Here is a 13,321-nt window from a genome sequence, read left to right as displayed (position 1 = left end):
ATTTTTAGTAGAGACGGGGTTTCACCATGTTGGCCAGGATGGTCTCGATCTCCTGACCTCATGATCCACCCACCTCAGCCTCCCAAAGTGCTGGGATTACAGGCATGAGCCACCACACCTGGCCGGAGTATTCTTAAGATTTGAGCATTTTACTATATATAAGTTACCACCTCAATTTAAAAACTGAAACAAGAAACAGAGTAGAGGCCAGGTGTGGTGGCTCACACGTGTAATCCCAGAGCTTTGGGAGGCCGAGGAGGGCATATCACGAAGTCAGCAGTTTGAGAACAGCCTGGCCAACATAGTTGAAAACCTGTCTCTACAAAAAATTAGCTGGGTGTTATATCAGGTGCGTGTAATCCCAGCTACTCAAGAGGCTGAGGCAGGAGAATCACCTGAACCCAGGAGGCAGAGGTTGCAGTGAGCCAAGACCGTGCCACTGCACTCTAGCCTGGGTGACAGAGCGAGACTCCATCTCAAAAAAAAAAAAAAAAAAAAAGTAGAAATAAATAGTATAAAATCTATCAAATAAATAAAAGCAAAGTGGTAAAACAATCCTGATAAATACAAAATAAGTTTTGCAAAACTTCAAAGACAACTCATTAATAACGTGACCTTCTACTCTACCACTTTCTTTCTGGTGTTTTAAGTACATACAGCTCACTCTATGAGGATATTGGTATTTTGGGCACTGATATCCTCAGGGAATATAAAAGAACTAAATCTCGATCTTATCTCTGAAAAAGTCTATTTTGGTTAAGAAAACTGAATATCATAAATATGTCAACTCTCCCAAAGTAATAAGATCTCTGTAAAAAACACTGAGTTTTTTTTTTTAACCACATAAGCCAATTCTTAAGTTTATGTGGGGGAAACACAATAGCTATTGTCACAATGAAAAGGAACTGTGACAAGAGGTGTGTGTATGTGTGCTGTGCAGGGATAGAAAGTAGGAGTAGGATTAGTTCTAACAGATATTATAAAGACATAATAATCAAAAGTACGCTACTGGCACAAAAGCAAACATTTATGCAATAGAATAGAATTTCCAGAAACAATCCTAAAATATATATGGCAATTTGGTATATAATAAAGATGGCATATCAAATCTATGAGTAAAAGGACTGGTTTTTTTTTTTTTTTTGAGACAGAGTTTTGCTCTTGTTACCCAGGCTGGAGTGCAATGGCGCGATCTCGGCTCACCGCAACCTCCGCCTCCTGGGTTCAGGCAATTCTCCTGCCTCAGCCTCCTGAGTAGCTGGGATTACAGGCACGCGCCACCAAGCCCAGCTGATTTTTTTGTATTTTTAGTAGAGACGGAGTTTCACCATGGTGACCAGGATGGTCTCGATCTCTTGACCTCGTGATCCACCTGCCTCGGCCTCCCAAAGTGCTGGGATTACAGGCTTCAGCCACCGCGCCCGGCCAAAGACTGCATTTTTAACAAATATGAAACAAGAGTAGTCATCTAGAAAGAAATTCAAGTTCGATCTATACTTCATATCTTCCACCAAATAATTTACACCAGATTTTTAAATATTTAAAAAATGACAGGCCGGGCTCGGTGGATCATGAGGTCAAGAGATCGAGACCATCCTGGTCAACATGGTGAAACCCCGTCTCTACTAAAAATACAAAAAAATTAGCTGGGCATGGTGGCACGTGCCTGTAATTCCAGCTACTCAGGAGGCTGAGGCAGGAGAATTGCCTGAACCCAGGAGGCACAGGTTGCAGTGAGCCGAGATCGCGCCATTGCACTCCAGCCTGGGTAACAAGAGCGAAACTCCGTCTCAAAAGAAAAAAAAAAATTACATTAAAAATACAAGAAGAAACAATAGAAAATTTGTTTTATAACTTTGGAATCGAGAAAGCCTTGCTAAATAAGACACAAAACCCCAAAACTATACAAGAAAAGATAGATAACACAGACTACAGTAATGAAATACTATGGAAGTGCATAAAATAAAGAAAATGATGTTACAATGGATTATCAACTTTGCTACTTTTCTGTCTGAGGCCCACAGAGCTCATCTTAGACTATATAAGGAGAGAACTGCATACGACGGTATCATCAATCTAGGCAATAACAAAGACATTAAATCTTGAATTACTAGTTGAATTATGAAAAAGCTGATTGGAACAACTAAGAAGGCAAACATACTCTTAACTCTCCAGTGACTAAGAGTTTTAAAGCTGTACTCAGAAAGCTAGAAATGTTTGGGTTTATGAAAACTCAGACTTAAAATGCACACTGGCAATAATTCTAATTAGCTGCAATATTTAATGAATTATCTTCCTTCTAGTATGGTTTACAATTTTATTTGATTTTGTTAGTCATATATCCTATTTTATAGTAAACTACTTTAAATCTCTCAGAACAAGTATTCATTTAAGGCAATAAACCAGAGAAAAACTAAAACTTCTTTACAAATCCGTTGTTCTAAATTAATGCGGCTAAGGTGATAAATACTGATAGGAAATTTTCATCTGCCAATGATTAATTTATTAAATTTTAAAAATCTCTCTTTTAAAATATTTGCTTTAGAAAAGATTCACCTTAGTGCTGATCTGATGTTTAAAACCTGAAACCAACCCAAATGTGCAGTGAGAATAAACTGGCTAACTACAATATATCAATTAATGAAACTGAAAGCAATTGCTAAACAGAATGGTTGTAAAGTTTATGCTAATATATGAAAAATACTTCTATTATTAAGTGAAATTTTATGCATAGCATAAATTCAGCCATGTAAAAATACACATTGAAAATGAAAGAAATGTGGCAAAATATTAACTATGGGTTGGTTCTGGGTGATGTGATTGTGTAAAATGTTAATTTTGTATTTTTTTTTCTTGCAGATTTTTAGCATTGGGCATGATTATCTCCATAATTAAAATAAAAATTATTCAAAAATTACAAACCAAGGGAATTCCATCAAAACCAGAAAAGTAACCCCTATTTTAGAAGTAGTCTGTTATGTTGAAGTATGTAGTCTTAATTAGTCTGCAATTTTATTATTCTACAAAACATACAAGAACACCCAGCACAACCCTCCAAAACCACCAGTGGAAAATGTAAACCAAACACATACAATTTATTTCTGAAGCAGTCCGTTCAGCTCTGGCATTCCTGTTTGTAGATCTAATGGTATGACGAATGATTGCATGGGGCTGTGAATATAAGCATAATATATAAACTTTAACAAATTTCAATGATAAAGTTAAAAGTTCAAACTTTCTTAAATTATCATTTATTGATAAATATGAGTATCTAATAGTAAATTATAAGATAAACATAAAACAAATACAATGAACGCTAAGATACTTTGGAAGTTTTTTCACTTGTTCCATGTTTATACTGCATAAAATACTGAAGAAATTCAAAAACAGACACAAACCTTGTTCTCAAAGAACTTATAGTCCAGGAAGATAAGACAAACAAATATACACATCTAAGAAAATGGCAAGTGCCTTTCATTAAGAGGATAACAACAGACTACTATTAAAGCCCAGTGAAGGGAAAAATGACTTTGACCTGAAGGGGTATAGTTCTTCATGAAAGCTGTAATCTCATCTGGGGCCTTAAGTATCAGTAGGCACTGAATACACAGCAATGTGGGAAAAGCATTCTAGACAGCAGAAAGAATATGAACGAAGTGATGTAAGAAATAACAGGAAATTGTGGAGTGTTTGTCGGGAGTGGGGATTAGTTATTATTTGGTTGCAGTGAAGATTAGGTAATGACATGACAAAGATGGAAAGACAGAGCGGGAGGGTGAGCCAGATCATCAAAGGCTGTAACTGTCAATCTGGGGCTCTTCACCTTAGTTTCCTGGCAAAAGAAATTTCTGGAGACTTTACAGCAAGGAAGTGGCATCGTCAGTGTTGGCTTTAAGAGTTATCTGTTAAGTATGTATGAGACTACAGAGGGGAGAAACCACTGGATATAGGGAAACTGAGTAAGAACACTGTAGTAAGCCAAGTGAGAAGCAAACTACTTCTACCCAACCTGCAGAACCTCCTGCTCCTTTGAAGTTAGGCCTTCAGCTCAATCCCTATTTACCAAATTTCTCATGATTCACTCTCATTCACTGATGGCTCTGAAAGTGGCTCATTTGTTCCCCCCTTATTTCAATATCGACCAACATACCAAGGAACTTCAAAACCCCAGCAGGATCCATTATTCTAGACTTATTTTCTGATCCCATCTTTAATGACATTCTCACATATTTCAATGTACTTTCAGCTCCTGAAGATCACATCTTGGACCCTGTCATCAGATCTGATACGTGAATTTCCTCTATATTACAAATCCCTGATCGTTTGAGTTTACTCTCTTTCTTACTCCCATTACACTTTAATGTTCCCACTGGAATATCAAGTCCATTGATCCATTACTTTCTCACTGTTTTTTTTTTTTTTTTTGAGACAGAGTTTCGCTCTTGTTACCCAGGCCGGAGTGCAATGGCACGATCTCGGCTCACCGCAACCTCCGCCTCCTGGGTTCAGGCAATTCTCCTGCCTCAGCCTCCTGAGTAGCTGGGATTACAGGCACGCACCACCATGCCCAGCTAATTTTTTGCACCTTTAGTAGAGACGGGGTTTCACCATGTTGACCAGGATGGTCTCGATTTCTTGACCTCGTGATCCACCCACCTCGGCCTCCCAAAGTGCTGGGATTACAGTCGTGAGCCACCGCGCCCGGCCCACTTTCTCACTCTTTATCAACATCTGTCCTTACCCAGTTTATGTCTGGTGGTACATAATTTCAAGTAATCTCTTGCAAAAGTCCTAAATTCCCTTTGCACCACTGTCTTTTAGTATACTGGCACAGCAAATGCCAGTCCTGGATAAACTCAACTGGTTACCTTTTTGTTTACATCTGGGGTATCAATCATGCTGGAGGAAAATTAGAGCAGAATACACTGAAAATTCATCTAATCTGAGCTCCAGCTTTGCCCACTAACATTTCTCTAGTCATTTAACTCTCCATTCTCCTCAGTTACTATTCTGTACCTTCTTTACATTCTTCAAACCTACCCATTTTCCTTCACACGTACAGAAGACCTCACCACTTACTTCACAGAGAAAACAGAAATCACCAGCTACACTGCATTAACAAGCATCCCCCTCTCTCATGGAAGAAGAATGTTGCTTTATCTAAGATCAAGTCTTTCATATTCTAGATCCACGCCTCTCCCTCCTTCTTTCTCATGGGCTCTGCCTTTCCATCTTACTTCCCTTGAATCTTCTATCTATTGGACAGTATTCATAAGCATTTAATACTGTTCAAGCACTGCCCCCGACACACATGTAAAAAAAAAAATCCTTCTCTAGCTCATTCCCTTCCAGCTACTGCTCTATCCTATCCTCCCCTCCACAACTGAATTTCATAAATGAATGGCTACGTATCTTTCAAACCACTCAATCTAGCTCCCCTTCCTCTATTAGAAAATTATCCCTGTTCAACTCATCAAACACTATCACCTCAAGCCAAAAAACTAGTTTAACTTAATTTCTATATTCTCACGGAAACTCTCCTCTCCTTTCTTTTTTTTTTTTTTTTGAGACGGAGTGTCACTCTTGTTACCCAGGCTGGAGTGCAATGGTGCGATCTTGGCTCACCGCAACCTCCGCCTCCTGGGTTCAGGCAATTCTCCTGCCTCAGCCTCCTGAGTAGCTGGGATTACAGGCATGTGCCACCATGCCCAGGTAATTTTTTGTATTTTTAGTAGAGACGGGGTTTCACCATGTTGACCAGGATGGTCTCGATCTCTTGACCTCGTGATCCACCCGTCTTGGCCTCCCAAAGTGCTGGGATTACAGGCTTGAGTCACTGCGCCCGGCCTCCTTTCTTCTTTCAATGTTCCTTATCAATCTCCTGTTAGTGCTCTTTGCCTACTGGATCTTTAAATTTTGGGAGAAATCTCAGGTTCTGTGCTAGGCTCTCTTCTTATGCTACATGCTTCCCTTGGGTAATCACATTTACTCCTAACAAATCAACTACATGTGTATCTAATGATTCTCAAAGTTCTATTTTTATTATTTTATTTACTTTCATTTTTTTTTTTTTTGAGAGAGTCTTGCTCTATCATCCAGGCAGGAGTGCAGTGGCACAATCATGGCTCACTGCAGCCTCGAGTTCCTGCACCAAAGCGATCCTCCTACCTCAGCCTCCCAGGTGGCTGAGACTACAGGCACCTGCCACAAAGCCTGGCTAATTAAAAAAATTTTTTTGTAGAGACAGTCTTACTATGTTGCCCAGGCTGGTCTCCAACTCCTTGACTCAAGTGATCCTCCCACCTTGGCCTCTCCTAAACTGCTTGGATTATAGACATACCACACCCAGCCTCAAACCTATATTTTTAGTCCAAACTTTTCTCTGCAAGCTATAACCACATATCTAGCTCCTTACTAGACTATTCCATTTGGAAGTTCTATGCAACATCTTCTTCAGTATAAAACTTAACTCATCTTTTCTCCCAAACCTGATTTTACCATAGTGTTCCTATCTTTTACTGTAAATGGTTATGTCCATCCAACTGCTCAAGTCAAAATCTGGTAGTAATTCTTTTCTTATTCCTTAATTTTGTGTCTTCATCCAATCATCAACTCCCTCACATAATTCTTAAGTTAATCCACTTTTCTCCATCCTTGCTCTACTAGCTGAATTTACCATTATTTTTACCTTGTATAATTTCAACAGTCTTTTAACAGGTTTTTGGTAATAAATTCACCATTCTGAAGTCACTGAAATCTTTTAAAAATGCACATTTTGGCAGGGCATAGTGGCTCACACCTGTAATCCCAGCACTTTGGGAGGCTGAGGTGGGTAGATCATGAGGTCAGGAATTTGAGACTACCCTGGCCAAGATGGTGAAACCCCATCTCTACTAAAAATACAAAAAATCAGCTGGGCGCAGTGGAGGGAGCCTGTAATCCCAGCAACTCGGGAGGCTGAGGCAGTAGAATTGCTTGAACCCAGGAAGGAGGAGGTGCAGTGAGCCGAGATCGCACCACTGTACTTTAGCCTAGGCGACAGAGCAAGACTCTGCCTCAAATTAAAAAAAAAAAAATGCGCATTTTGATTATGTCACTCCTTTACCGTTTAATGGCTTTCTAATACCCTTAGACCGAAGCCCAACATTTTAAACACGGTTTGACAGATGGCATCCAGCTCTGTACCACTTACTTCTACCACTTACTTCTTCCTTGTTTTATGCTCTAGTCAGACTGACTTTTCTTTCTTTCTTTCTTTTTTTTTTTTTTTTTTATGAGATAGGGTCTCACTCTGTCAATCAGATTGGAGTGCAGTGGGGCAACCTCGGCTCACTGCAACCTTTGCTTCTGAGACTCAAGAGATTTTCCAGACTCAGCCTCCTGAGTAGCAGGGACTACAGGCTTGTGTCATCATGCCCAGCCAATTTTTCTTGATTGTTTTTTGTAGAAGTGGGGTTTTGCTATGTTGCCCCGGCTGGTCTCAAACTCCTGAGTTCAAAGTGATCCACCCACCTGAGCCTCCCACAGTGCTGAGATTAAGAACATGAGCCACTGTGCCTGACCCAGGCTGACTTTTCTTTAGTTCCTTACTTAAACTGCCTTTTCCCTTATCGCTAGGCTTTCAAACATGTTATTAACATCTCTGTTCAGGCTATGTACATTTGTTTTCTTCCTCTGATTTATCCTTCAGGTTTTCAGTTTAAATGTCACTTCTACAGTAGTTTTTTCCTGCCCCTATAATATGCCTCCATAGCACTTTATATTTCCCATTCCATCACATGTGTAAATTATTTGTTGGTATTTCTGAATTTCCTCTGAGACCGTACTAAGAGCTCTATAATAGCAGGGATAGTGTTAGTCTCATATACCATTGTGTCCTCAACTGCCTGGCACATGGTTTTGCATTTCAAGAACTGAAAATTATGGTGACATTATTAAACAGAAATAGATAATTCAGAAAGTAGAGTGGATTTCGGAAGCCCAGCAAAATGGGGTAAGAAGTAAGAGGTGCTTGGTTATTTATATAACCAGTGAAAGGTGAACTGCAGAACTGAGTAATATCTAATTCCATATTTATGCAAGAATAACTTTACTAAGTTTTGAATCTTTAAACAATTAAAATATTAATCCCAAGTTGCAAACAGTGGTTCAAGTAGAAAAAAATTTTATGTATGGCTGGTTTATTTAGTAATTCCACTTCAAGTTCATTTAACATTCAACAAAATATTCACTGGGAACTCACGACATGACAGGGTTATGCTATATACCAGGCAGTGAAGAAATAAAGACTGGAGTTAAAAGATTGTTTAGTGACTATTTCTATTAAATACATACATAAATATGATGGTGTATTAACTAAGAGAGTAGGCTCTGGAGTTTGCCTGGATCTAAAATTCTGATTCCATTTCCTACAGGCCATATGATGCTGGGCAAATTACTTTCATTTTTTGTCCCTCATTTCCTCATTTGTAAAACATGAATACATATATATATATATATATATATATATATATATATATATATTTTCCTTTTTTTTTTTCTAATTTTTGTATTTTTAGTAGAGATGAGGTTTTACCATGTTGGCCAGGCTGATCTCAAACTCCTGACCTCAGGCGATCCACGCACCTAGGCCTCCCAAAGTACTAGGATTACAGGCGTGAGCCACTGTGCCTGATCTAATTTAAATATTTTAAAACGTAAAACAATGATATTAATGGTACCTACTACAAAGTACTGTTTTGATATTAGATGAGTTAACATAGAAATTATTTGGCCTAACACTTGGCGCACACTGAGTACCCAATGAGTGCTAGTAGTTTACTACAGTATTTATTTATTTATTTATTTATTTATTTATTTTGAGACTGAATCTCACTCTGTTGTCCAGGCTAGAGTGCAATGGCACAATCTTGGCTCACTGAAATCTCTGCCTCCTGGGTTCAAGTAATCCTCCTGCCTCAGCCTCCCAAGTATCTGGGACTACAGGCACCCACCAACACACCCAAATAATTTTTGTATTTTTTTTTTCCAAGTAGAGATGGGGTTTCACCATGTTGACCAGGAAGGTCTTGAACTCCTGACATCAAGTGACCTGCCCACCTTGGCCTCTCAAAGTGCTGGGACTATAGGTGTGAGCCACCATGTCTGGCCCATAGTATGACATAGGAAATAATTTAAAACTGAAAAACAAGAAATAGAAAATTTCCTTTAGTGAAGGTAGAGATATAAGGGAAATAAAGGCTAAAATGGAAATCAAGAGACAGATTCAGAAAAACTTAGAAATAAAATGACATCATAAAAGGAGAAGAAGGAACACAAGGAGAGAAAGACTGGCAAAAAAATCCAATTGTGCTATATATAGCCGTAAGTAGATACCTGCCAATGAAGAGGAAGTCTCTCATCCCTGATTTCCTGACAAGTTGTATTGTTATAGAAAATACATTAAAAATAATTCTATAATGTTTTCAGAGAAGGCAAGTATACTTATGAATAGTCCTACAACTAATTATATAAGAAATAATAGTTTTGAAATATTGAAAAGGGTAACATTTTCCAGTGGGAACTTCAGCTTCATTCTTTAAAATTATTTGTATTCTGTTAATATGAATTCTAGAGAAACTACAATACTAAGCAGCTAGATTTCTAAAAAGTCTCTTTTGTGAGAAACAATACGCATATGTGCTCTGGCTAAATTTTTGTTTTCTTAGTCAAAAGCAAGGCTCTTAAAACTTTTATTTTCTTGGAAACCGATGTACTTCACACATACACACACACACACACACACACACACACACAGAAGCTGATGTCAAAAAGAAGGGCAATCACTAAAAGGGAAAGCACCTCTGCATTTCTGCAGAGGAACACTTGATTTCAATCTCAGCTACCAAAACTTCAGGCTAACCAAACTAAGAACATAAAAAGAGATAATGTTAAGAACGAATCCTAGTCTAGGATAAAAAAAAGTATCAATTGGTTATACCACAATAAAAAAAGTATCAACCGATAATTATATGCAGGAAAAGTATAGTTTATACTATTAATCTCTGTAGCTAAACCTGTTTTAACTAAGCTAAAAGACCCAGAAGACAAAGAAAAAAAAGCAAACTTTAAGGCCTTATAAAACATTTGTTTTCAAATATAAGACTGTAAACACTTCCTTACCTCAAAGTCATCGTCATCTCCTTCAGGGTAATGTGCATGGTTATCTGGATTGTTCACTTTGTCTAACAGTTCAACTGCTAGGGCTCTAGAGAGACCTGGCTGTGCAACAAAAGTATGCTAAGTAAAGGAAAACAAAACAAAATTTTGTGAGTATGCCTTTACATCTATGGCTTACAGAAAATGCTATCTTCATTTTTTCATTCAGTAACCAACAGAGATAAGCATATGGGAGTCTACTAATATAAATAAACTGAGAATGTATTAGTAAAAATATTAATCAGAGAATCCATAATTACATAGTATATAAAACTAAAGAGCCTTTGTAGGGTAAATTTAGAAAGTAATTTCTTTATGTAAAGGTCTCTAATCTATATTAAGTTATAAAATTAATATTGATTAGATATGGCTATACCAATGACATTCATTACTTATATCATTATGCTGATACAAATGAATACTGTGGTATGGTCTATAATCACAAGAAGAAAAAAAGCATGTATGTCCAATATTTGCATACGCTGAATTCTATAACATTATGTTAATGTACAAAGACATATATAATTAAATATTGGCATTTCAGTAAAGCTTTCTTAGGTTGTTGTAATCATTGACTATTTCTTTTTTTTTCTTTTTGAGATGGAATCTCGCTCTGTAGCTCAGGCTGGAGTGCAGTGGCACAATCTTGGCTCACTGCAACCTCTGCCTCCTGGGTCCTGGTTTAAGCAATTCTCTTAGTTCAGCCTTCCAAGTAGCTGGGATTACAGGCACAAGCCACTATGCCTGGCTAACTTTTCGGTTTTTTTAGTAGAGACAGGGTTTCACCATGCTGGCCAGTCTGGTCTTGAACTCCGGACCTCGTGATCTGCCCACCTCAGCCTCCCAAAGTGCTGGGATAACAGGCATAAGCCATCATGCCCAGCCATCATTGGCTATTTTTGATATAAAAGTATTTTATACACACACATATGCACAGAGTATTCTATAAATTTACATGAGAAGCCAAGAAAAGCAATTCATTTTAGCTGACAGCAAGATTTTAAAGTTTTCTCTAAGGCAGGGGTCAGCAAACTATAGCCTATAGGGAAAATCTACTGCATCGACTGCCTCTTTTTGTAAATAAAGTTTTATTGAGTATTAAAACTATACCCATATGTGTACACTGTCTATGGCTGCTTTTGTGCTATAATGGCAGAACTCAGTAGCTGTGGTAGAGGCTGTATGGCCCACAAAGTCTAAAATATTTACTATGCGACCCACTGTAGAAAATTTGCTGGCCCGGTGTGGTGGCTCATACCTGTAATCCCAGCACTTTAGGAGGCCAAGGTGGGAGGATCACCAGAGGTCAAGAGTTTGAGGCCAGCCTAGCCACATGGTGAAACCCCATCTCTACTAAAAATACAAAAATTAGGCACACGGTAGTGGCATGTGCCTGTAATCCTAGCTGCTCAGGAGTCTGAGGCAGGAGAGTGGCTTGAACCCAGGAGGCGGAGGTTGCAGTGAGCTGAGTTTGCGCCACTGCACTCTACTATGGGTGACAGAGTAAGAACCTGTTTCGAGAAGAAAAAAAAAAGAAAGTTTGCTGACACCTGCTGTAACAGATCACTAACATTTTTGTATTAAAAACCTAAATACATTTGTTCTACTGATAAGTCTAATTCTTGACTATATGAAAACTGCAATTTCAATGACTTACAGTCAGAAGTCTTTCAGCAGTTGGTCTTTTTTTTGGGCTTTTAGTTAGCGCTATTTTGACAAAATTATGGAATGTTGATGACCTTCAAATAAAAAGAGACATACAAAAATATTTCACTGTTATTACTTTTTGGTGTTATTAAATAAAATTAACTTAGGAACAGTAAGTCAGTCTAAAACATCATGATTTTTTATTGGGTCACTTAGTTGTATATAAAACAAGAAAACTAAATCCAAAGGACAATATATCCTTGGAAACATCTGTATCAGTATTGTCTTTTAAATAAAATACAATTAAGTAACAGAACAGTAATATACAACCACAAAAATTACACTAACAATCAGAAATGGATAGGCTGTGTCATTTACATGATATAAGACCTTCCTTTCTAGGTAATACTTAGGAGTCAAAATATCCTTTTCTCACTGTGTAATTTACCTAGTATGTAAATGCAGTGCTATAACAAAAGAGTTGGATGGCACAGAGAGTAGGCATGGGGTAATTTAAGAGACTATTTAAGTCCCAAAGAGGCAAATGAATTTCTTAGGAAACAAGGCGAAGAAGAGGGAGCAATTTTAGCAACTAGAAAGGTTTTCTGCCACCTTCATTGATAAAGTGGGGAAAGGAGAAGACATAAAGTTATCACATTTTGATTATCAATAAATGACACAAAAAAGGTATTTCTACCATTACCAAGATTCCACTGGAGAGAATGAACAAGAATTAAAGGGATTAAAAAACCGTATTTATCAGTAATGACAACAACCACACAACACTTCTCTGCAGAAAAATCAAGTCATTGCATCAGATTTGGTGGTTTGTGACAGAGATAACATGGAGTCAGATGGTATCTGAGACTGGCAAAGGTCCTCCAATGGTAGTAACTGCTCTGAAATCTGACTGAATTTAGCATTTATAGCTAACAGTCATTCATTGCTAACTGAGTATCAGTCATTCCTGCCATAAAACTGTTCAGTTCCAGATGCTTAGGAACTTAGGGCAACAGGGAATAAGAAGCACCCAGTGTCAATACAAAAGAATATAGTTAGCAGCAGAATATAAACTCCTTTCTTTCCACAGTGTGATTTGCCTTTCTTTCCTGTCATCATCCCCAGAATGGCTTGATTCCTAAATAAAACTATGCTAAGAAAGGCTACTGAAACATAAAGCAGTGGTTTAGAACTTGTTTGTGGGGAGGGGCCTCTCAGAATATGAAATAAGCTATGGACTGTCTTCTTAGAAAAATGGATATACATATAGAATTTGGGGAGCTCACAGATCCTCAAAGATCCATGTAACCTAGATAACAAATTCCAGAATTTAAGAACTTGGAAACTTATTTGTATGGCTTCCTTTATTAAATGTATGGGGAAGATATTACCAGAAAAATAATCTTTAATTTTTATTAACCAATTGATGACAATTTTTTGGACTATAAAGATAGGTGAACTGCTTTACTTTATAAGA

The 13,321-nt window shown here is 37.8% G+C and overlaps 1 protein-coding gene across 5 annotated transcripts in view; it reads right to left on the bottom strand.

Annotated features, from left to right (window-relative positions):
- MAP4K5 (mitogen-activated protein kinase kinase kinase kinase 5) overlaps positions 1-13,321 on the bottom strand; it is a 118,889-nt gene that overhangs the window by 38,002 nt on the left and 67,566 nt on the right. For all 5 annotated transcript variants that reach the window (XM_010341094.3, XM_074393951.1, XM_074393952.1 and 2 more), the window contains 3 exons: positions 11,855-11,936; positions 10,162-10,278; positions 3,093-3,171 (listed from right to left, as the gene is read on the bottom strand). In XM_010341094.3, coding sequence (XP_010339396.1) covers positions 3,093-3,171; positions 10,162-10,278; positions 11,855-11,936 — 278 coding nt within the window. The remainder of the gene's footprint in view (positions 1-3,092; positions 3,172-10,161; positions 10,279-11,854; positions 11,937-13,321) is intronic.

The sequence above is a fragment of the Saimiri boliviensis genome, chromosome 2, assembly GCF_048565385.1.
Source record: "Saimiri boliviensis isolate mSaiBol1 chromosome 2, mSaiBol1.pri, whole genome shotgun sequence".
NCBI lineage: Eukaryota > Metazoa > Chordata > Mammalia > Primates > Cebidae > Saimiri > Saimiri boliviensis.
Note: the sequence above shows the minus strand (reverse complement) of the source record. Positions and strands in the feature narration are given on the sequence as shown.